At 37.9% G+C, this 25,797-nt stretch overlaps 1 protein-coding gene across 5 annotated transcripts; it reads left to right on the top strand.

Moving 5' to 3' along the window:
- Positions 1-51: 51 nt before the first annotated feature.
- Positions 52-25,277, top strand: LOC149829379 (ubiquitin C-terminal hydrolase 12-like). 5 transcript variants are annotated; one of them, XM_090018078.1, is made up of 32 exons: positions 52-180; positions 459-522; positions 677-827; positions 942-1,099; positions 1,502-1,767; positions 2,000-2,218; positions 2,327-2,435; positions 2,529-2,644; positions 2,822-2,920; positions 5,848-5,957; positions 16,019-16,093; positions 16,648-16,726; positions 16,850-16,996; positions 17,094-17,174; positions 17,267-17,386; positions 18,423-18,545; positions 19,510-19,587; positions 19,700-19,788; positions 19,867-19,975; positions 20,107-20,175; positions 20,275-20,385; positions 21,931-21,986; positions 22,131-22,308; positions 22,389-22,490; positions 22,570-22,641; positions 22,888-22,953; positions 23,102-23,167; positions 23,364-23,450; positions 23,556-23,669; positions 23,891-23,965; positions 24,057-24,143; positions 24,594-25,277. In XM_090018078.1, exons 1-32 carry the CDS (start codon positions 151-153, stop codon positions 24,633-24,635), a joined length of 3,348 nt encoding a protein of 1,115 aa, XP_089874204.1. In that variant the 5' UTR covers positions 52-150; the 3' UTR covers positions 24,636-25,277. The 5 variants fall into 5 exon arrangements, with proteins under 5 accessions (XP_089874204.1, XP_089874203.1, XP_089874206.1 ...); XM_090018077.1 differs by having other exon boundaries at positions 23,553-23,669; XM_090018080.1 differs by lacking the exon at positions 2,822-2,920 and having other exon boundaries at positions 23,553-23,669.
- The last annotated feature ends 520 nt before the right edge of the window (positions 25,278-25,797 follow it).

The following is a 25,797-nucleotide window of genomic DNA, read 5'->3' as shown; positions in this document are numbered from 1 at the left end:
AAACCTTCCCCTATCTTTTTTCCCTTAACCAAGTTCCCGGCTCCTCCCCTCTCTCGGTGGTCTCCATTCTGCAGCGAGAGAGAGAGAGAGAGAGAGCTCTCGCCGTCGGTTCCTTTCCCTAATTCGGATCTAAAAGACCGCAGGGTCTCGATGACAATGATGACGCCTCCCTCCTTGGACGTAAGCAATCCCTTCTTTTTTTCCCTCTTCTTTTAGTCGTTTTCTGCTTCGCGATTTTTCTTCCCTCGTTCATCGTTCCAACCCATCTGTTCCTCTTCGTTTAGGGTTAAAAATATCGCCCTTCGCGTTTAATTGCTCCTTCCCATCCGATTGATGTCCTGTTCGTTATCGATTGCGATCGTAAGATCGTGTTTTCTGATGGGTTCTAGGGTTTTGGTTGTATTGTCTTCCGGATCTGAGTTTTCATATCGGTTTGTTTCTGGTTTTGTTTTTTGCAGCAGGAGGACGAGGAGATGCTCGTCCCTCATTCCGATTTCAACGACGGCCCGCAGTCGATGGATGGTACGTCCCGGACTATGATTGTTCGTGATTCATTTTTTTTTTGGGTGGGGGGACTTTGTTGCTTGTTTGGTTGTTCTTTTGGGTTTGATTCCTCTCAAGGTGAATTGCTTGTGGTTTGTTTGGGTTTCTGATTGCTTGGTGGGTAATCCGATAGTTGTGGCGCAAGGGGAGACCATGAGCACTGCGGAGAACCAGTCGGTCGAGGAGCCTCCGTCGACGCGGTTCAGTTGGACGATCGAGAGCTTCGCGCGGCTGAACGTGAAGAAGCACTACTCCGATATCTTCATCGTTGGTGGCTACAAATGGTAGGCGGATCTAGCTTCATGGGTTATTCTAATCGTTGTTGAAACGCTTCTGGGGGGCAGCAGGCAATGCCCCTAGAACTCTTTTGATTTTTTCGAAATTTCGATGAATTTCAGGAGGGTTTTGATCTTTCCAAAGGGGAATAACGTAGACCATTTGTCTATGTACTTGGATGTGGCGGACTCGGCGATGCTGCCTTACGGGTGGAGTCGATATGCTCAGTTTAGCTTGGCTGTGATCAATCAGATTCATAACAAGTACACTATAAGAAAAGGCATGCACCTCATGCCCTGCATTCCTTTTTTTTTTTTCTCTTCTTCTTTCTTCCCTAGCGGTCAGTGGGTATATTGGATCGTTCCTCACATTTTTATCTCAGCATTTCTTTACGATTTTATCGTAAATGTCTGTCTTGCAAATCACCTACATGCAGCATGCATTTGTTCAAACAACTAGAGCAAATTCAAACGTGCATCTGTTTTGATCAGTTCATTTATTTTAATACCACCCAAGTGATGGCATTGAGATTAACGTGCACGTTTCAGTCTAGTTTCCAATTGCTCCTAGGCAACATGGTTATGCATTAGCTACTTAACATGTGCGGATCGGCTAACACACTTTATGAAGATCATGTCTTAACTTTTTCTTGTTTTTCCCTCTCGTTCTGTGACTTGATCAGATACGCAGCATCAGTTTAATGCACGGGAGAGTGATTGGGGTTTTACTTCCTTCATGCCTCTCAGTGACCTATATGACCCAGGGAAAGGGTTTCTTGTAAATGACACGTGCATCATTGAGGCGGAGGTTGTTGTTCGAAAGGTGGTTGATTATTGGACGTATGACTCGAAGAAGGAAACAGGATATGTGGGTCTTAAGAACCAAGGGGCGACGTGCTACATGAACTCCCTTCTTCAAACATTGTATCACATACCCTATTTTAGAAAGGTTAGAATCATTGGGAAACACGATTGCTTGTTAATATTGAGAGGGTACCGATGTGCTTAATGCATTTGCCACATCCCACATGCTGTTCATTTCTAGCTTGATTGAAAAGTTCCCTTCATTATTTTTTCTCTGCACTATTTCATAGAAGGTAGTTCTTTGTCAGTGGTGTGTAGTGGAGATCATCGTATGCAACTATGATATGTGAGTTTTTATTTTGTCTTTCATGCTCTAGGCAGTGTATCACATGCCAACAACGGAGAACGATATGCCTTCTGGAAGTATTCCTCTGGCTTTGCAGAGCTTGTTCTATAAGCTCCAGTATAGTGACAACAGTGTTGCTACAAAAGAGCTAACAAAGTCTTTTGGATGGGACACATACGACTCTTTCATGCAGCATGATGTTCAAGAGCTTAATAGAGTTCTTAGTGAAAAGCTGGAAGACAAGATGAAGGTATGGTGGCTGTTGCAATGGAGGTTTCAGGGTGCGGCTTTTGTTTTTTCTGTCCTTTTTTGGGTTTGTTCTGCTGTCATTGCATTTATTTGGTGTGCCATGGGTTAGGGCACTGTGGTTGAGGGCACCATACAACAATTATTTGAAGGCCACCACATGAACTACATAGAGTGCATCAATGTTGACTACAAATCTACAAGGAAGGAGTCATTCTATGGTATTTAGCATATGTCTAAGTGCAAATGATTCATTTTTTTATAGGCATGATTATTCCGCGTGAAATGTTTGATCAATTGTGTGTGTGTTTCAGACCTACAACTTGATGTTAAGGGGTGTAGAGATGTTTATGCTTCCTTTGACAAGTATGTGGAAGTAGAGCGCCTTGAAGGCGATAACAAGTATCATGCTGAGCAACATGGCCTACAGGTTGGTGGCAGCCTGACGCTTGTCCTAATTACATGTCTGTATTATGATATTTTTTGGTCAATTTGGCCTTCAAAATGCCATGGCTATTTGCCTGAAATCATGATTGAAGTAAAACTTGCTATCATTTTTCCCTTGTAATGTCACAAACAAATGACATGTAATATTGAATTGCTGTAGGACGCAAAGAAGGGTGTCCTTTTCATCGACTTCCCCCCTGTTTTGCAGCTTCAGCTGAAACGTTTTGAATATGATTTCATGCGAGATACAATGGTTAAGGTAACTTGATAATATGTATGCTCTGCATGTTTTGTCTAATGTGTCATGTCTGTCAAATGAACTCTGTGTCCTAGACACTTGATTTTGGTCCCCTATTTTTGTCGGACTCCTCTTTTTGCTTGATTCATGTCATGATATGCTATTAGATAGTGAGAATGAAGTACTTGGGGGCCCTGAGCATAAGAAACTTTCCATTGTTATGATGGTTCAGTTGCTTCTTTATGAGAGATGACACAAGAGCACTTAATGGGAGCATGATGTACATTGTCAGGAGGATCGTGTTACTATGGGATGCAAATGCGTTTACACATGCAATTCAAACGTAATTTGATCATGTCTCAGTAAAGACTCCCTTGAATCAGAGACAATGTTGGCTGGTGTTTAATTGAAGCAATCAAACTAGGGAATGTTTGAGCTGGATTAAACTTTACATCTGTGAGGTTTGCGTTTGCATTCAATTGGTTGCTATTAAGAGAAGATTTATATGCCAATTGTAGCTGTTATTCCTAACTTTTTGGTTCTTGAGACATATTATTCATGTCTTGATTCACTAACTGGTAGTTTTCTTCCTGATCCTTGATTGATTATTCGTCATTTGTCAGCGTCATTCAAAAGTTGGAATAAACGTGCATCAAACTTGGTATTTGATTCTGGAGACATTATTTATGCCTATTGATGCACTAACTGATAGTTTTCTTCGTGGGCCTGGGTTGATTATTTGTCAGTTGTCAGCCTCATTCAATGGAATTGTTTAAATGGGCAACCAAGCTTGGCAGCTTGTCTACTTTACATGGGACTTCTCTAGAGCAGGCATAAAATGCTGCCTAGAGGTAGAGGGTAATGGGACTTTATTTATGGTAACAAATGGTTCTTGCTACTGATTTGATCTTCTTTTTGGCTGTTGGATTGTGTCTCTGAGTTAGATAATTCGTAATTGGGATGGTAGATGATCATTTCTGCATAAAATAGTCCTAGATCTGGCTAACGAGCTGATACTGCTGTTGGCTTGGTGTGGTTATTCTGGCTGTTGGATTATCTTTCCGATTTAGAATAATTGGGATGCTTCTACACACTTGAATCTTAAGCAAGTTAATTTGGAGAAGGATGATTCATCAAGTGGAAAAAAGGTGCACTCGTCCTCACAAAGCTGCAGTATATGACTTTTCAGTTTGGTTATTTTTGCCTCATCAAATTCTAGCACACCTATCAAGTTGCTTATGTTAGTTTTGGGAGGACTTGGGGTACTATCTTGGCATCACCTGAGGCAATATCAGTAGTGATCTTTCTGGATGCTTATTGGGTTAAAACAGGCCTTTCTAAAACTTTTCAAGGATAACCTCCTCTGGTCGTTAGGTGCGGATGTGTTATGTATGGGAAAGATGAACTAGTCAAATAATAAATTCATCCTTAGGCTTCTCTTCTGAACATGGCAAGCAAACAGAGACTATGATGGTTGGGGCTTTATGGTTGCCTTTGTGGTAAGGCATATTCCTTTGGAAATTGTGAGGTCTCACAAAAGTGCGATATGGACATTGTCTGAATCAGATGGCTCGTAAACTTTTTAATTGGTATCTGACAATATATGTGCAGGAGCTGTTGCGCCTCCCTTCAGGCAAACTCTTTAATTGGAACTGGATGTTTCCAGGAGAATTCCGTCGTAAGCTTTCTCAGAAGATTCTTCTGGAATGTTCCTCTAGTGCCCTTTTTGTGTTCCCCGACTATTGAATTTATCACAGATTTTCAAGAAATATAATTTTCATGATGATCGAATTGGTTTGTGCGAGAAATTTCACATACTTAAATGAAACTGCAAAACCTAATCACAAAGTTCAAGTCTTTTGAAGTGGTAATTTTGACTCGGTTATCCCATATTTTTTAACAACTAAACAAAGCAGTAAGAAAACCATCGAACGTATTCTATGGAATTTGCTGCGAGCCTTGGCGAGATCTGTATGTAGTTAGTAATGTTCCTTTTAAAGCTGATATCTTCTCTTGATTTATCTTTGAATTATGTGTGCTTGTTGTTTCATGGGTTTTGTTTATAAGCAAATGGGCCATTGCACCGTGAGCCTTCTGCAATCCTGAAAGGATGATGCTTTGGGCCGATTTGCATTTTTAATCAGTGTATTTGTTAGTCCCGGTTTTGTTAATTTATAATGCCTCTACATGTTTTCAAGACAACTTTTGAGACTTAGATGCAGTTACCATATCTCAGTAGGGCTTGAGATGTATATATACTTGGTAGTTGGTGCAAACACACAGGTGGTGTAAAAAATTACTCATTGAAATACTGTAGGTGCATGAATTGCATGGATATGATCTGGAAATGATTAATCTGTGATGGGAAAACTATATTGATGTTATACACATAATCACACATCCTCCAGCTGCCATAAGTGGGACTAGGAAATGGGTTTTGAATCTTTTGATATTTGTTTTATCTCTTCTTTTGCCGATCCTTGTATCTCAAATGTCATTCCACAGTGAGATTTTGGTTTTTATTTTTTAATTGTCTTCAAACTGTTTGTATAGTCGATATTTTGGTGGGAACTATTTTGTTTTATTTTATTTATTTATTTATTTTGTACAATGTGTTCTGGCTCCTTTCGAAAAGTTAGCAACTTCTTAAACTGACAATGGCACAGACACTGCTTCCTTTATGTGCAGAGGATTAATGCATGATTAGTGAGTGTCTAGATTTACAATATGGGAAAATTCTTCGCAAATATGTTTTAGTGAAAAAGTGGACTTTTGGAAAAGGCCGAGCTTGTTTAGTAACTTCTTTATGTTTCTTGTGTTTATGCTGCAACCTTGACATGCTTATAATGGTTTTAATAAATTAAGGTCTGATTCGAGCCACCAACCATGCTTGCTTTGTGTGCTAGAAAGTTCTTGATAGAGGCCCAACTTCATGTATCATTTTGCAGATAAATGATCGATATGAGTTCCCCTTGCAACTGGACCTTGATAGGGAGGATGGTAAATATCTTTCTCCAGATGCTGACAGGAGTGTTCGGAACCTTTACACACTTCACAGGTATGCCTTATGATTGTTTAATTAAATGATTTTGCTATACTATTCATGTCACTGAAGATAGAATCACAGCTGTTCATTAATGGCAAGCCGCCAGCTGATTTTCCTTTGTCCCTCTATAGAGTTTACTTTCTTGTAGGCATGTTTTGCCTAGTCCATTCTTGGTCTTCTTTTTTCTGCTGGAGCAGAAGGAAATGGGTAGTCCAGGAGTACTGTTTCTTGGGTACTCCATTACTCTGCTGTTATGTGCTATTGTGCTCATTCATGGACTCATGTGACTCGATTATCCAAAGAACTTTCATACTTTTATGTGGTCCTGTAGCATGACAGTGATCCTTGATAACACATTTAATGTGTGTGAAAAGTAGAAACCTAAAGAGTTGTCCTCCAGCTACACTTTTATTAATCTCATGTTTGTCACTCCTTTGAAACTAACAGTTTATGAAAAAAAATTAAGTGGCTTACCTTGTATTGGTGAGTATTTTCCATGGTTGCCAGTGGAGGAAGTTGGAGCGGGAAGCGTGGAACGACTTAAAAGCGAATCAAGAATCGTTTCGGAAGCGACCTAGGAAGCAAACCGGAAGCCACCTAGGAAGCGAGGGAAAGCGAAAAATAAAAATAAAAATAAAAATAAAAAGGGGAAAGCACGGGGAAGAGAGGGAGGAGTGCGCTTCCCCAAAAAAATCGGCGCTTCCCAGCGCGTTTCGGAAGCACGGCGTTTCGCTCTTCCGAATTGCGCTTCGGGAAAGCGCGCTTCCCCACTAGGCTAGGCACTTCCAGTAACTCTGGTATTTTTCATGTAATGAAGGTAGTTCTGGTGTATATTGTTGCTCTTTCTTTTTGTTTCACATGAGTAGGGACTTAGTTGTCAAAAGCAGTGCCTAGGCTTGCTCGGCACATGATCACCACTTAGGCTTATGGGTCTAGGCAGTAAGACCCTGTTTTTACCTAGGCTGACTAGGTTGTCCCAGCCTAGGCTGCAGGGACATGGTTGTCATTTAAAAAAATGGTCTTTTTTTTTTTCCTTTTTCTTATTCCTCTCACCCCAAAAGTTTTCCTTTTTGTTCTCTTATTTTCTTCTTCTTCTTTTGCTTTTCTTTTTTACCTTATTTTTTCTTCTATTTTTTTTCTTCCTCCTCCTTTCACTCCTCCACCTTCTCTTTTTTTCTTCTTCTTTCTTTTTCTTCCTCCTCTTGCCCCTCCACTCTCTTCTTTTTTTGTCTTCCTTTTTTTCTTTTCCCTTTTTATATTTTTGTTGTTTACATGTCTTGATGTGTTTTTGATGCACTCACATATGTAAAATCTGTTTTTTCAGTTTTATATATATATACACTATGTCACACAGACTCTTCTAACAGGGCACCGCACCCGCCTCGCACACTTGGACACAACTTCCTTTGTGTTAGGAGAAGTCAACCACACTGAGGTCCATTTCTATCCAAAAGTAGATTCAGTTAACCCTAATCAAGTATATATATATATATATATATATATATATATATATCCTCCCCGCACCCAAGTTTTTTTAAAGTGCCACATCACTGCATTCGCACCTGTACCCGCACCTATGTGACATAAGAACGAGATTCATCCTGTCTTTTTCCTGACGTCACTGTTTTAAGACCCTTCGAATATCAAAGTTTTAGGTGTTTTATGCTAAAAGTTTTAGGTGTTTTATGCTCAATTTGAACCATTAGATGTGTTTATCAATACTTATTGAGAAACAAGTTTTGTTTCAAATTGATTTGACGTAAAAATGTGAACATTTTATCATGAAATTTTAGTACGATATCAACCTGTGATTTTTTTACCTCTTTAGAGTATACATTTGATTATAAAGATGCTTAAACAATTAGATGTTCTCTATTCAGCAATAATCATAAACACATCTAACTGTTCAGGGTCCTAACAGTGACCTAATAAAACAGGGGAAGAGTAATCCCCATTCTCTCTCTCTATCAAATATACATATATATTGTAATCGGATGGTGTGCCGCAAGTTTTGATGTATGTTCAATATTATGCAATTTCATGAATTTTGTGACATGTTACACTGAATTATACGGTTCATCCATAGTTACAATCATGTGTTTGTTACTTTTCTTGATGTTTTATCTTTTTGGTCCTACCTAGGCTCCGACTAGTGCTTTTGACAACTAAGGGTAAAGAAAACCACTTATAGCACATGAACCTGCATCTAGGTTTGGATTGAAATGGCAATCTATCTTAGTTTAGAGGTGCACATGGGGCAGTGTCCTGCCTGTGAAGCATCCTTGCAGTTCATCCCAGTCCTATAACTGGCTGAGACAAACACAAACATATAACATAAATGAATGTAACCAACATTTATTTGGAAAAGCGATCCCACAGATTTGTGACAAAAACCATGCCTAACAAGAAACGCTGAGCATAAATAAAGGTCTTCCCAATCATCACCATCAGCCTACCTTACCGTGTGAGTGAAAAGATGAAGCCTCTCTCTCTTCAACTATTTGAGGTTTTGTCTACTGAAACCATATGCACAGTGGCTGTGTTGCTGCATCTGCTGCAGGATCAGTGCCAGTTCCTGTAGCGAACTCGTTTGACTGAGTCTAGGAGCCGTCTCACCTTTGCAAGAGGCCCGTTGTTCCGTAAAAGTGAAGAGTTGTTGCAAAAGACACTCTAGATTTGTTGTTGCTAAAGAGACAGAGCATGAGCTATGTAACACGGACTCTTCAGGGCACCGCACCCGCACCCGCACCCGCACCCAGGTGGGTGTGACACTTGGACACAACTTCCTTTGTGTTAGGTGAAGTTAACCACATTGAGGTTCATTTCTATCTAAAACTGGATTCAGTTAACACTAATCAAGTTCATTTTTATCTAATATTATATATAAATACATAAATGCACACACATACACATAGTGTTAACTTAAAACTGTTAAAAATAATATATATATACACCTTCCCCCTACCCCGGACCCAAGTTTTTTTAAAGTGCCGCATCTGCATCCGCACCCGACCCGCACCTATTTGACATAGAGCATGAGCAATGACAATCACATAGGCCTCTTCATCTTGAGTTAGGTAAAATGCAAGGAATGTACTTGCGCTGTCATTGTTTTTTAATAAAGTATTTTCTACAGTAGCACCATGAACACTTCATAGGCATCGTCTCAATGCGCAAATAAAGTATTTTCTATGGAAGCACCATAAATGCTGTGTAGCATAGCAACACCCAATTCTGCCTACATTCCCTTCATATGAAATGGGTTTAACATCGTGAAACCCTTGGAGGAAAAGGATGAACAAAATTACATCTGCTGTACTAAAGTTTGGTAGTATACTAAGCAGGATTTTATATATATATATATATATATATATATATATATGCATGTATGTACTATGTTCGTATGAAATTAATCTTGCATGTAGGATTTGAATGGTATGGTTGCTTTTTACACTTCAAACCAAGGTTGTAAGTATCGTATCGTTGCGCGTATTAGTCGAGCCCAAAGTAACACCATAACATATAATAAATTTTTAATAAAAAAATTCCAAAAAAGTCAACAAAAAGTAGCAAATTTTTTTAAAAAATCATCACGTGAAACAATAATTATTTACTCAAAATACAATCATAAAATCACATATGGAGCATTTGTCTTTATGAGTTGCATAAGACATCATCAAACATCAACTATCTCACAAGAACAATCAACAACAACAACTACTACTACTACACCTTCATCCCAAAACAATTGGGGTCGGCGATATGAACCAAAAAAGAAAATCATTCTGGGTCTTCCACGTGAATCCTTCTCCTCCAATCATTTCTAATCAATGCCATGTCCTCGGTGAGGTTCAAAGCATTCATATCCTTTCCTATGATCTCCATCCAAGTCTTCTTAGGCCTACCCCAACCACTTTTAACTAATATATTTTCCCATTTCTCCATCCTTCTAACTTGAGCATCATTAGGCCTTCGCCTTATATGTCCAAACCACCGTAAACGATTCTCTCTCATCTTATTTTCAATGGATGCAACGCCTACCTTCTTACGTATCTCCTCGTTTTGAATCTTATCTTTTATTGTATTTCCACACATCCATCTAAGCATATGCATCTCAGCTACACTCATTTTTTGAATATGATGTCTCTTGGCAGCCCAACATTCTGTACCATATAGTAAAGCGGGCCTAATTGTCGTCCTATAAAACTTTCCCTTCAACCGCAATGGCATTCTACAATCGCACAACACTCCAGTTGAACTTTTCCATTTCATCCACCCAACCTTTATTTTATGATTTACATCTCCATCAATTTTTCTCCATACTTTTGAATGATAGATGCCAAATATTTGAAACAGTCATCCACCGATATTTCTTGCTCACCAAGCTTCACTACACTCTCATCACTACTTCGTTGCTTACTAAACCGACATTCCATATATTCTGTCTTACTCTTACTCAACTTAAAACCTCTTGCTTCCAATGTCTGCCTCCATAATTCTAACTTAGCATTAACCCCAACTCTAGACTCATCAATCAAAACAATATCATCAGCAAACAACATACACCACGACATATTTTCTTGAATTGATCTCGTAAGGTCATCCATCACTATAGCAAATAGGAAAAGGCTTAATGCATATCCTTGATGTAACCCAACCGTTATAGGAAAATTGGTTGTCACCCCTCCACAAGTGCGGACATTGGTTACTACTCCTTCATACATATCTTTAATTATACTAATGTACTTGAGAGAAACACCTTTCTTCATCATTGTCCACCAGAAAACATCCCTAGGTACTCTATCGTATGCCTTCTCCAAATCAATAAAAACCATATGCAAATTCTTGTTCCTCTCTCTATATCTCTCAATAAGTCTTCTAAGAAGATGTATACCTTCCATAGTTGATTTTCCAGGAATAAAACCAAATTGATTCTCCGATATCATGACAAACTTCCTCAACCTATACTCAATCACCCTCTCCCAAAGTTTTATAGTATGACTCATGAGTTTTATACCATGATAGTTTGTGTAATCTTGTATATCACCCTTATTCTTATATAGAGGCACCAAAGTACTCTTCCTCCACTCATTAGGCATTTTATTTGTCTGCCAAATCTTGTTAAAAAGATTTGTCAACCATTCTAAACCTTTCTCACCCAAGCATTTTCAAGCCTCGATAGGTATACTATGGGCCAACTGCCCTTCTTGATTTTATTTTCTTCAAAACCTCTGCAATTTCTTTCTTTTGAATTTTGCGCATTAAGTCACGATTCATCTCATGAAAAGGAACGATGAAGTCTCCAAGATCCTGAGCATGACTTCCATTAAATAGCTTATCAAAATAATCTTTCCATCTCTCCTTAATCTCCTCATTTTTGACTAAAATCCTTTGTGTTTCATCTTTGATACATCTAACCATACCCAGATCCTTCGATTTCCTATCTCTCATCTTTGCAAGCCTATAAATATCCTTCTCGCCCTCTTTGGTATCCAACTTGTCATAAACCTCCTTATATATCTTATCCCTCGCGTTTCAAACTACTTTTTTAGCTTCCTTCTTTGCTATCATATACTTCTCCAAATTCTCATTATCACGACCAGTGTTGTGAAAAACGTTGAGACGTAGTGAGGCGCTCCACCAAAATCTGAGGCGAGACGTAAGCCTCGAGGCGCAAAGCATAAGCCTCAATTTTTTTTTTATTAAAACTTAAAAAAGACTATAAAAATTATCTAAAATTATAAATAAATAAGAAATGCTTTATTGATGAAGCAACAACCAACAAAAAATAAAAAATCTCAAATAAATACGGAAAAAATATGAACTGCAACATAGAATATCAGTAAGCATCCTTGTGGACAAAAAACAAACGAATTATTCTTTTCTAAAAAGAATCAAAACTGCTCTGGAACTTAACACATAGATCACTTTCTGTCAATGTGCTTAATACAGAAATTCAAAACTGTCATTAGGCTTAGTACATCTATATCCTGTTATGGAACTTAACATAAATAAATTTCTGTCAATATCCTTAATACAAAAATTCATCAAAACCAAAAGCATGCAAAGTAGGGATTTCTACGTAATTATTCTTTTTATCAAACACACATATCAGATTATTAAGTCTATAATTTTTTTTTAATGCTGGAAAGGCATATCAGATAGACTTGCAGATTATCATCAGAAGCAAAACACACAGATGTAGGGATTTCAACTTATTATATATTTTTTTCCTCAATGTCAATTCCGCATATCAAAATTTTTCCCTAGGCTGGTAATGCATATCAGGTGTATTTGCAGATTTTCATTAACAACAAAAACACGTAGATACCGCAATTTCAACATATTATATCTTTTTCACTGTCAAACACACGTATCAAAATTTTCCCCAATGCTGGAAATGCATATCAGGTGTATTTGCAGATTTTCATTAAAAACAAAAACACGTAGATACCACGATTTCAACATATTATATCTTTTTCACTGTCAAACACGCGTATCAAAATTTTCCCCAATGCTGGAAATGCATATCAGGTGTATTTGCATATTTCCAGCAAAAGCAAAAACACGCACCTGCAGTGATCGTATCCATTAACATACAAAAAAATTAACCATCTAATGAAACATAAAACACAGACATTTTTTAATGTAACACCAAGTTTCTGTACATAAAAGAAAACGCAAGACCCCTAGCAGAAACATGACAGAATGTATTTGACACAGAATCACCCGGACAAGAATAAATAAAATCACGCTTCATAGCAAAGTGCGCAGGTTTCTAATCTTTTGTTTTTCTTTTATTTTCAGATGCATATTGAGAATGCCGAGCACATTCAGAGGTGTATTGAAAATGCAGAACACCTTTGGATGTGTATTGAAAACGCAAAACATACTCGGAAGCATCTTGAAAACGCAGAGCACATTCAGAGGTGTATTGAAAACGCAGAACACATTAACTGAAAACAAAAAGAATAAATTAGAATAGTTGAATGCATTTCTTTGCATGAACTACGGCAAAAAGAGAGACAAAATCTGTGCATCTGTGCATTTTTTTATATCACGCGAGAGACGAGAGAAGTGATAAGAAGAAGAGGAGGAGAACAAGAGAGCAAAAAAAATCCATACTTGTTTCGGGGCTCCACCATGCGAGAGAGAATGTTGTGAGCCTGTGAGAGCTGTGAGGGAGAGAAGGTTGTGAGAAAAAAAAATCAAAACACATAAAAGGATTAGGTAGAGCTTTGTTTAGGCCTTATTTTTTTGGTTGAATGAGGGTTTTGACCCTCATTTGACCAAATAAATCGAGGCGGGTACGCCTCAGTCCGAGGCGCGCCTCGCCTCAAGGCGGACGCCTCAAGGCGCACGCCTCAAGGCTTATGAGGCGCACGCCTCAAGGGTATTGCGTTTCAAGCCTGCGCCTCAAGGCACAAAGGCCCTCGCCTTGAGGCGAGGCGCGCTTTTTGCGCCTTGAGGCGCGTTTTTAACAACACTGATCACGACTCTTACTTAGATTTCTATAACATTCTCTTTTAACCTTAATAGCTAATTTGACATCCTCGTTCCACCATGATGTATTCCTTACCTAGCGGTGCACCGCCTTTAGACTCACCCAATACCTCCCTAGCCACCTTTCTCATGCCACCCGCTATCTTATTCCACATTGATTCTGAATCATCCCCGAGACACCAATCAACTTCCTTAACTACCTGCTCAACAAACATTCCTTGTTTAGCTCCTTTCAGTGTCAACCACTTAATCCTAGGATCTATCTTATGTCTATCCCTTTTGCGACATTTTCTAATTCTAAGATCTAAAATTAAGACTCTATGTTGTGTAGCTACACTTTCTCCCGGTATAACCTTACAATCGATGCAACAACCCCTATCACTCTTTCTAAGTAGTAAAAAATCTATCTGACTCGTATTAACCCCACTTTTAAATGTTACTAGGTGAGACTCTCTCTTCCTAAACCAAGTGTTTGCTAAGATAATATCATATGACAAACCAAAATCTAAAATCCTTTCTCCACTTTCGTTTCTTTCTCCTATACTATATCCTCCATGGATACTCTCAAATCCATCCCTACTAATGCCTACATGTCCACTAAGGTCACCGTCGCTGAAAAGCTTTTCTCCATAAGATATCCTTTGTACTACTCCATCTAAATCTTCCCAAAATTGACGCTTAATGGAATCATCTAAACCTACTAGAGGTGCATAAACACTAATAATATTAATAATATCCGTACCTAATATTAATTTAATAAGTAAAATCCTATCACCCTTCCTACGGACCTCAACTACATTATCTATAAACTCACGACTAATAACAATCCCTACTCCATTCCTATTCCTATTTATTCCTGTATACCAAATCTTATATCCCCAAGGTTCTATCACTTTTGCTTTCTCACCTACCCATTTGGTCTTGTAGACATAAAATATCCATCTTTTTCATACACATAACATCTACTAACTTTACCAACTTACCAGTTAAAGACCCTATGTTCCAAGTGGCTAAGCTAATTTTATGGTCTTGAACTATCTTCTTTACCCCCACCCATCCAACAAAGTGAGGGAACCCTTGCCTATTTGACACTACACCCGGACGCCGGTGTGACGCGTCGCTTCTGGGCGACGACCTAGCAACCCTTGCCCATTTATCACTGCCTTCGGGCCTATAGTGTACAAGGCATCTCTCAGTAGGGAACGCCTCAACGAAATTCTCATATTGGTGATAGTTGTACTCAATTTTCAGTCGGTTTTCACTCATTACTTGAGTGTCCCATTATTATGGCAAATTTTTTTTTGGAGAGTAACTTTTTAATTTTACTCATAATAAAGTTTTGTTTACCTTAACTCATTTTTTTGAGTGAAAAAATGGTGAAAACGCATTTTTTTTACCTTTATCCGCTTCATTTGGTGAAAAAACAGTGAAAATGCACTTCTAATGACCTCTAGACAAATAGAGAAGTTGGCCCTCAAAAGGTATTTAAAACACAAAATTAAAAAAAATAATTTTTGGCCTTTTTAAAGTGCGCCAAAGGTGTATCGTACAATACGACACGATACAGGGGTGTATCGTACGATACACTCGATACGAGTACCACACTCGTATCACGATACGAGTGTGTATCATATCGCAAAACCCTAAAGTATTGTACCGTATCGTAGAATACCGTACGATACTTACAACATTGCTTCGAAGAACTCTGAATTACGATATGGTACAATACTTACAACACTGCTTCAATCAGCTCTGAATGCATTGCGAGATATGCTAACATTGGTGTTAGAACACTTTGAAGGTTTACTTGCGTATTTAGTAAAAGTGATGTAATGGCAACAACAAGATTAAGTGGAAAAGATGCTCACACCGCCTAACATAGATGGTCAAACAGGAAGGCTATGGGATTTAGTCAGTTTCTTTTTTGTGTTGTGTTACAAGCAGCTGGGAGTGATAATACAATGTTAATGGGGAGTCTGATGGTTATCCACATGTGGATTATTGTTGTTTTTTCTTTCATAATTCGCATGACGTAGTCTACAAAAAGCATGATTTTGCTAATATAAGATGCTTTGCTTAAGTGGCTAAAATATTCAGTCCGTGCAAGAAATGGATTTGATTTTCAACTTTGTTTCTTATTACCTAAAGGATCTTATGGAGTGGGCTGTAGGACAACCTTTTAATATTAATTCTTCCTTGGAAAATGATTTGTGGCTGCCTTCGAGTTAAGCTGCTGTGTAACCTGCTGCCTTATATGTATAGATGGAGGAAATTTTATCAGAACTGTTCCTATATCCTTTCGTTATTCCCAGAACTCCATCTGATTTTGTACATGGTCATGAAGCACTGGTGGCTTGATTTTTAGGATATGGTTGGCAGTCACCGTAGGAATGCTATCTCTTTCTGTTTATGCCCTTCTTTGGTTATATATGATAACTTTAACCTGTGCTCTTTAAGGGCAAAAGGAAAATGGTTCGTGTGATGTGGTTCCTCTGGCAAAGTTAAGTTCCAGGTTGTAAAGCTTGGACAATATGCAGTAGGCACTTTTAACCTATGTGTTCTGTCTGCAGTGTTCTAGTTCACAGTGGTGGGGTGCATGGAGGACATTATTATGCTTTTATTAGGCCAACCCTCTCTGATCAGTGGTATGTATATCTATCATGGCAACAATGTGTCACTTGTTTTTTCAGTCATTTTTTGATATTGCCATGAGTTGGTGTGGCATCTGACTCACTTCATCTTAGTAATAAAGTATTAAAGTTGACATTCTAAACTAGCCTGAAATGTAAAATATCTTTGATCAGTAATGTATAATAGCAAGCTTCTTCAAGTTTTTCATTTAGCCAGTATCATTTTTAAAACTGTGGGTTAAATACTACTTTTTTTTATGTAAATATGTTTTCTTTGACATTTTGAGTTTCATATGTTGTTGCTAGGCCTTATGAACGAGTTTGGTTCTGATCTTGATCTTTATTTTGTAATTATTTTTAGAATGCTTTTATTTTCCTTTGATGTGATTATCATTTTTTTAGTTTTTGCTTTGGGGGTTCTTGATGCATCTTGTGGCAGCTGTTAGGCCTTCAAGATACTTTGTGATACTCGATCTTACATATAACCTGTTGTTTAGTCCATGAAGACTTTGGGAATTTCATCTTTTTGAACCCCCAAATTCTGATGAAATTTAATTTTTGCTTTCAAGGTACAAATTTGATGATGAAAGGGTAACAAAAGAAGACACAAAGAGAGCATTGGAAGAACAGTATGGTGGTGAAGAGGAGGTGATGATCCATCAAAAGGACATATTTTCTTTATGTGATATCACCGACATGCATGCATGCACACACCATGCACATTCACACACACGTATACATTATGTCTCAACTTCTGGAAAACCTTTGCAGTTACCACAGACAAATCCTGGGTTTAATAATACACCATTCAAATTTACAAAATATTCAAATGCCTACATGCTTGTGTACATTCGGGAAAGTGACAAAGAGAAAATAATTTGTAATGTTGATGAGAAGGACATTGCGGAGCATCTAAGGGTAAAGCTGATTCATAAAATATGTTATTCAAATTTATGTTGGTTGATATTTATGAATGTCAAAACTTTAACTTGAGGAAATGCAACTCAATCTTCAGATCAGGTTGAAGAAAGAACAAGAAGAAAAGGAACACAAGAAGAAGGAGAAAGCAGAAGCACACTTGTATACTATAATAAAGGTTCTAAGTACCTTCAGGAGTTTAAGTCTGTTGCTTATAGTATGCATCTCTTTTCATTTTTTTCCTGAAAGATCTTGATCATTTCCCTCAAGGTTGCTTGGAATGAGGATCTATCAGAACAGATTGGCAAGGACATATATTTTGATCTGGTAGACCATGATAAAGTTCGAAGTTTTCGTATTCAGAAACAGCTGCCTTTTAGCCTTTTCAAGGTATGTTTCTGTGACTTGTTATTTAGAATCCTTTTTTTGCTAAAATTGTACTTGTTGCTAAACTCTTATTTGGTAATTAGCATATTAAATGCACCATGGGACTATTGTCTTTTGTCATCTTTACTTACCATTCATTAGGGTGTGGTTGAATACCACACCTATCATGGTTGGATCTGGTGTGGGGCCTGTGCCAGATCCAACCTCTCAAACATAGAATCTCAGATGCGAGATCCTCAAAATACACTTAAATCTGGGGATTTCTGGTCTGATGGGGGTAGGGTTGAACCAGAAATCTGTGGATTTTAGATCCTTTGGGATCTTAAACCCGAGGACCCTTGAATCCTTGGATCAGTCTCAAACACACCCTTATTGTGGTAGTGTTGTCATTGATGCATAACTTTGAGTGAGTTTGGTAGCTTGGGTGAAAATCTCTTAATGTGTCCATTAAGGAAAAGATAAACTAGTCCCTAAGTAGAATGCTAGCTGTTATTGTTAAGCACTCAACTGTTTCTTTGTTGTCCATCAACCCAATTACTAGCTTATGTTTTCTGCGAGTAGAGTATATATTCTTTTAATTAATGACAATCAATATTATTACATATTTTTTCAGCTTTATGATTTTTACTGTGTGATGTGTTGCTCAAGATTCCCATTCTTAAATCAAAGCCATATTTTCTCAATTATTTTGTCGGGAGGTATGTTTCTTATGTATGGGATGTAGGAAGTGATGGTTGGCATATAATACAACCAAGATAATGGAATAACTTCTTTTTCACTTGGCATTGTGTGGTTTTATCTGTTTTTATGCATCATTTTCTTCTGCTACTTGCGACCCTTGAGTCTCGGTAGATTTTTTACCTTCTGATTTGTGTATATCTTTAGTTTAGTCTTGCTTATTTTTAGTTTTATTGTCTGCATTATTCCTTGTGTTGATTATGGCATAGACAAATAGAAGTGATCATCATATCTTGTGCACCAAACAGTTGGTCTTTATTTCTTTGTGATGTGTGGTTGCTTGTATTTTTATGTCTTACAGGAAGAGGTAGCCAAGGAGTTTGGGATACCGGTGCAATATCAACGTTTCTGGCTATGGGCTAAGCGTCAAAACCATACATATCGTCCTAACAGGCCACTGACCCAACAAGAGGAACTTCAATCGGTAGTTACCTTCTCTAGTTGCTGAGTTTTTTCCATTTACATCTTTGGATTGATCTCTAAGTTTTGGTGTTTAACTGCTATTATTAATAGCAATTAAAAGAACATCTAAAATATCTAGTTCTATCTATGTGATCTCAATGTTCTGGTTCGCTGCTATCTTGACTATCGTCTAATCTTAGAGAGGACAGTCCCTTTGTCTCTCTTCTGTCACGTTAGATCCTTTATGAACAGGTTTATTTCCTTCAAGTATTCTCTCCCTCCGAACACTGCAGAAAATCAATGTTTGCTTGAGAATGGGGATCAACCACTTCTCTAGAAGAATGGGTTCAGAACTTAATGACAAGTTCTTTGGTTCTTTGTAGCTGGTATTTCATATCCTGTCATTAGTAGTTCCACTATTTTTATTTGCTTGAAGGTAACAATAAGAGATAAGTGTTGGTGAATCTCCATTACCATTGCTCTATGTGTAAAATTTACCATAACATTGGAGTTGGAGAGTACGCTCACTCTATTTTGTTACTGGAGATTATGGTGCTTTGGCATTCTTTTCCTTTGTTGGGGGGCCTACGTGTGAGGTATATTTTTGTTGACTTTGATGTAACATAGAAAGGTGGACTTGTTTATTTGTTTATTTATGTATGCATGCATAATGTCTGCTTAAACTGACTCTAACAACGATTGAAGAACATGCTTTGCGAATAAGTTAATAAACTGATATCCTGGATTTTGGCTTTTGGGTTTGGGGGGAGGGTGGCTGGGCTTGGGGTGATGCACTCTCAGATTTGCTGACCTTTTTGCTCCATCATGCGATTCATGATGTAAATAAGTAATATCCATTTCCTTTGATCCAACTGCTTAAGTTGATCCTGTGTTTCTTTGGGTTGGCCAAATTGATTCCTACACTTTGCTGCTCTAAAGTGAACCAAAAGTTCTTGTTGAGCTAATTTCCGGTTTTCTTTTTGTAGGTTGGACAGTTGAGGGAGGTCTCCAATAAAGCTCATAATGCAGAGCTGAAGTTGTTCTTGGAAGTTGAACTTGGACAGGTAATCAATGTCAGAATGCATCTCTGGAACCAGTTTTTATCGTTTTTTTTCCCTGTGATTTTGATGCATCATGGGCCTGCTTCTTGGAATTGATTAATATTTTTGTATCTAGGATGGTCGTCCTCTTCCTCCTCCTGACAAGACAAAAGAAGACATTCTACTTTTCTTCAAGCTTTATGACCCTGAAAAGGAAGAGCTACGGTATCCACTTGTCTTTCTTTCACCAATGTATTTCATGTGTTATTTTGTGAATGTTTTGTCTTACTCTTGGATTCTCAGATATGTAGGAAGGCTTTTTGTGAAAGCTGGAGGTAAGCCTGTAGAGATCTTAACAAGATTGAACGAAATGGCTGGCTTTCCACCAAATGAAGAAATTGAATTGTACGAGGTTAGTATTAATTATAGTTGGCACAAAGTCTAGTGAGTGTTATTCTGTTTGTCATGATAATTTCAGAACTTTCAGGAATGGGATTTCTTGGTTGACAATATTTCACCTTTCTTTGCTTATTCAATGTGTAGGAGATAAAATTTGAACCTACTGTTATGTGTGAACATATTGACAAGAGATTCACTTTTCGAACTAGCCAGGTACGTGGATACCATGCAGGGCACACACACACTGTCACTTTTTGACTAGCCAAGCATACGACCAGCTCATCAGTGAAATCTTGATCTTTGTTTTTTTAGCTCGAAGATGGGGATATTATCTGTTATCAGAAAGCCCCTCTTGTTGATGCTGATGAGCCTTGCCGTTACCCAGATGTGCCTTCTTTTCTGGAGTATGTTCATAACCGACAGGTATGCTTCAGTAAGCTTTTGAATTTATGGGTTTTATGTTGTTATGTAAGAGTAAGTGTCAGGACTGTCCCATGGTTTACCTCACAGATTAATTTCTGTCCAACATATGGTTGGCATGCTTTCTTGAGCATCTCTTTATGGTTCAACTGGCATGTATTACGAATATGATTCACATTTTCTTGTAGGATCACACAGAATCAAGTATAGGCATCCACCTTTTCTTCCTTCAGGAAGCATTCCATTGATTTCCTTCCTATCATTTAGGTTCCATCTTCCAAGTCCATTATGATGATCTTACTAGGATGCTAAATAGTCTCCCATGCCACCATTTTGGTAAGCATATGTGAGATTCTTCCCAGCTAGGATCCAACTAACGTCCGTCATTTATTGCTATCATGTGCATGAGCCTGTAGACTTCAAATGGACCTTGGTGATTTTGTCTCTTCTGTTGTCACTTGGCAATTATAATCCTGTCTTTGGATGCCGAAAATAATGGTATCCAGCAATATTGTTGGTCTCCAGTTGTTTTTATATCAATCTGTTAATCTTATCAGGCCCATTGGGTATGTGCTATGGCCCCTTTGTGCCTATTAGGTGTCTATCACTCCATCTACTGGGTTGGTAATAAACATAGTCACCTATATCGTCAAGGTAATATCTCAGCGAGTGTATTTCTCGGAGATATCTTCAAAAGTTGAAAAATCTCGGGAATATCTTGAGATTTTCAAAAATACAAAAATATGAAAAATAATAAGAAATGTAAGAAAATAATAGTTGTTCTTGAAAAAATATAAGGAATATAACTTTGAAAAGCTTTTAAAATACAAAAACCGAAAAAAAAAAATTGGGTTTAAAATATATAAAATGTTTTTTATAAATATCGTGATATTTTTGTTCTTGGTGATATTTTTTAAATATCACAATGTTTTACCTTTAAAATCAGCTGACCTGGATTTGCCAATAATATCACGATATTTTCAAAATATCGGCGATATCGGTGACCCTGGTAATAACTCACCAAACAGGAATCAGGAAAAATTCTGTCGACCCACACCTTCATATGAGTCTTTGCGAAAATGTAGTTCAACGTTTCTTATGGGTGCAAAAAGTTCGTGCATGGGTGGGCTAAGGTTTTCCCTATGATGGTTGGCTAGTTAAAGAAAGGCTGTTTATATTCTCTTGTCTATCTGCTATTGTTATTGATTATGGCAACCGATATACAGCACCATCATGGTGCTTTTAACAGTTGTTTGGGAAAAAAACTTGTTGAATTTGTGGTTTATCCAAGGGGCGTGATTCATGTCTGCTGGTCTGGGGTCCTCTTTGTTTGATGATATACCAAGAATGGAGTTCACAAGCTTGTCAGTTAATTTCTGTCTTTAGATTTATATGATAACTTGATAAGCAATAACTCTGTTGCTTTTTGCATCCTATTATCGTTTCATGGATGAGTATTTGATCATTTTGAATTGCTTTCTTCAGTCTTTTTCTATGAATAAAATGTAAAGCTGGTCTTATATTCAGTTGAAATCTTTTTACTTTCAGGTTGTCCATTTTCGTTCTCTTGATAAACCAAAGGAGGACGACTTCTGTTTAGAACTGTAAGTACCATTGAAGATCTTTGCATGGAGGGCATAAGTGTGGATATATGTTAGTGTTACTATAATCAAAGTGTGGATATGTGTTAGTGTTGTTAACTTGTTATAATCAAAGCATATGAACCTCCTTTTATATTTATGTCGTAGGTCAAAGTCGCACACATATGATGATGTTGTCGAAAGAGTTGCCCAGCATATTGGTTTGGATGAGCCATCCAAAATCAGGCTTACATCCCACAATTGTTACTCCCAGCAACCTAAACCACAACCTATCAAATACAGAGGTGTGGAGCATCTGTCAGACATGCTTGTTCATTACAACCAGGTTGTGAATCACTCCTTCGACAAGCTTTCAGTTTCCTATTTTGTGATTGACTGAATCTTTTGTTCTATTTGGTGTGCCAGACTTCTGATATATTGTATTACGAAGTTTTGGACATTCCGCTTCCAGAATTGCAAGGCTTAAAGACACTGAAAGTTGCATTTCATCATTCCACAAAGGATGAGGTGAGAATGCTAGTTGTGCACTAGCCTGGTTTTTGAGTCTAAAGCTAATTTTGCTGAACCGTTTGTTTTTCTTTCTCAGGTAGTCATCCATAGTATAAGATTGCCGAAACTGAGTACAGTAGGGGATGTCATTAATGAACTAAAATCAAAGGTAGTTTCTGCAATTTCCAGTTGTGCTTTTATTTTTTTCATATTTGAATTAGTTATACATTAAGTCATGTGAAACAATATTATACTGTTTATTCTTTTTCTGCCATATAATTTATCTCCAGCTGTGAGATTTTATGCGGGTTTGATAGGCTTTAGAAGTACTTTCAGTTACATTACCTCTTAGGATTGTTGTCGACACCCTTGTATTAAACATGAGCTTGCACTTGCTCTCATCCTAATTGAACAGGTTGAGTTGTCTAATCCAAATGCTGAGCTCCGATTGCTTGAGGTTTTCTATCACAAGATTTACAAGGTGCGGCTTATCATTTTATTTTATCATTGCAGTTGCTTCTAAAGTTTTTCTAACTATATAAATCATAGTGCACTTTTTCCTCCCCCCCCCCCCCCCCACCACCACCACCACACACACACTTTGAGACTTAGCTGTCCTATTGGTGCAGATCTTCCCTTTGAATGAGAAGATCGAGAATATCAATGATCAGTACTGGACATTACGAGCAGAAGAGGTAATTTTTCTTTTAAGTAGGTCTCTGAGTTCATTTTATAAGTTAGATCACAAAAAAAATGGCTAGTTTCTGTTTATTCTTATTCATGATTGCCTAGTTGAGTGAGTAGTCAAAGGATTTCTTCGATGCATGTCTGCTTGAGATGTATGATTTTGGCAGATGTGCTTGACTCTGAAACTTGTTTTCATTTGCATAGATCCCTGAAGAAGAGAAAAACCTTGGGCTTCATGATCGGCTGATTCATGTGTACCACTTCACAAAGGATGCTTCACAAAATCAAATGGTATTGCATGCACTCCGAATTTGTTATTTATTCATTCATATGGACTGTTGGATCTGTCTGTTTTGCACCTTTAATGTGGTTCTCACTTGCATGCCTTAACAGCAGGTTCAGAATTTTGGCGAACCTTTTTTCTTGATTATACATGAAGGTGAGACTCTGGCTGAAGTGAAATTGCGGATTCAAAAGAAGTTGCAGGTTCACGATGAAGAATTTGCAAAGGTACTTGCCACACCATGCCATGTTTTACTGGTCAACTGTTCTCCACTTCCATATCCAGTGACCACCAAATTTTACTGGCTCACTGAACAGATGGTTTCTGATATCATTTTGATGTGCTTCCTATCATAAAATACTAGTATGCGTAACTTATATAAATTAGTGTAGAGTTTTCATAGCTTTGATGATGTTGAAAGTTATAATTTTTTTTTTCTGTTTTCCAGTGGAAGTTTGCGTTCATGTCACTGGGCCGACCTGAATACCTTCAGGACGGTGATGTGGTCTCAAATCGTTTTCAGGTCTCTCTCTCTCTCTCTCTCTCTGACACACACACTCAGATGTGTAGGCGTGTGTTCTCATGACTTCTTTTGGTTTGTCTTTGTTATGCAGAGAAGAGATGTTTATGGTGCTTGGGAGCAGTACCTTGGATTGGAGCATTCAGACACTGCTCCTAAAAGGGCCTTTGCTGCCAATCAGGTTAGTTCCATTAAAAATGTAGTTTCTATTTATTTATGGATTTGTTGTCTAGAGAATGTGGAGCCTAACTTGCAAACTGGTGCAACTCGGTTGAAATACGGAAGAGATCTGCCTGAGTTTGTTGAGTCTGATTGCTTTTGCTTTTCTAGTTATGTTGGGTTTGGTCTTTTAATAATATTTCAATAAAAATATATTTTTATATATTGAAATATCAGAAATAGTTTTTATTGATAAAAAAATTAAAAATCTGTGTTGCAATATCTCATTTTTCAAAGAATTTCGGAGTCACATGTCGCGTCTTTGTGACAGCTTGATTGTGTTTACTGTTGGTTATGGGCACAACCAACAGCTGTTGAATGGGCACAACTATTAGTTCATCAGCTTTTCCAGTCCTATTAAACCACATAGTTCAATGAGTTGAGTTTTTTACTAGAGCATTACCTTTTGCAGGCCCGACACACTTTTGAAAAGCCGGTAAAAATATACAATTAAAGCAGCAATGAACCTTCGTCGCGGTCTTTGGCTCAATGTGGCAATGGAGTGTTGCTGCTACTTGTCGGTGGAGCAGGGCAAAGGAGATTGAAGAAGAAAGTGGCAGCCTTAGGTGGTGAGTTCCATGATCGTAGCCTTTCTTCAATAATCACTAAAATGTATTCTTTTCAAGTGTGGGTGGGGAGAGGACCTTTGGGATGTACGTGCATGCATTCCCATGTATATCCATGCATTTGTCCATGTATTGTCTGTTCTCATCCAGGGCCCCTTCTGGCTTTTTATTATTGAGTCTCATCTTTGGTTTTCCCTTCCTATTGCCTCTTTTTGGCTTTTAGTTGGGTAAAAGAGGTCATCCATTCCAGTGTAATTTAGTTGGCACATAGAGAAGATTTTCGACTAGGGCATTGTACACAGGTCTAGCTGAACAATTTTTCTTCTCCTTTTTGTCCTCTCACTTTATTTTATTTGATGATGGGGCTTGTACAAGGGTGTTGGTTGGGCTTGGTTTTTGGGTTTTAGGTATGTAAAAGAAACATGTATGTATTTCTGAGGATCTCGGATTGGCTTCTTTGCCCCCTTTTTCTTATTTTTTTCCTTCTTTACCTCTAACTTGCAGATAAATATATTTGTTACTTGCTATCAGATATTTTGCATGATTATTCCTTAGACGTCTTCTTCCTTGAACTCTTGTTTCTCGAAGATCTTAAATGTATATATTCCAGCATATGTGCATGTTTTAGTTATCTTGGTGGCAAAAGAACATGGTTTAATCTTTTTAGACAGCCACTCACATTTTCGGATGATCACCATTGCTGCAGAGACTGCTGCTGGGTGGCATTTTCCATGTTCTTTAGGTGGATGTCGTAAATTGCAGAACCACGTGAAAGCTTTGATGAAAGGCCATTCTTGGATGTATTTTTATTTATTATTTACAGACAAATAAAAATATTTTATAAGGAAGAGACCTGCCAAATCACAAACTATTTAAACTAGAACAATAAAGGGCGATAAATAATAAGTTAGAGAGGATAAGTAGTGGTGAAGTGGTGGTGGTGGACTCCACCAGTTATTATTCAACATACTACTGGGGTTTTGAACCTGCAACGTCCCACCACAAGGAGACGTGCACTGACAGCTCCTACCGACCACGTCCATGGCCACA

Source organism: Nuphar pumila, chromosome 9 (assembly GCF_984573655.1).
Source record: "Nuphar pumila chromosome 9, dmNupPumi1.hap1.1, whole genome shotgun sequence".
Taxonomy (NCBI): domain Eukaryota; kingdom Viridiplantae; phylum Streptophyta; class Magnoliopsida; order Nymphaeales; family Nymphaeaceae; genus Nuphar; species Nuphar pumila.
The sequence above is the reverse complement of the archived record's forward strand: the minus strand, read 5'-3'. Positions and strand labels throughout refer to the sequence as shown.

Bases quoted from the DNA above. Each gene is read 5' to 3' on its own strand.
- LOC149829379 (XM_090018076.1), top strand. From the start codon at position 151: ATGACAATGATGACGCCTCCCTCCTTGGAC. The intron at 2,219-2,326 runs GTATGGTGGCTG...GCCATGGGTTAG, and splicing joins AGCTGGAAGACAAGATGAAG to GGCACTGTGGTTGAGGGCAC. The intron at 23,168-23,363 runs GTAATTTTTCTT...TCATTTGCATAG, and splicing joins GGACATTACGAGCAGAAGAG to ATCCCTGAAGAAGAGAAAAA.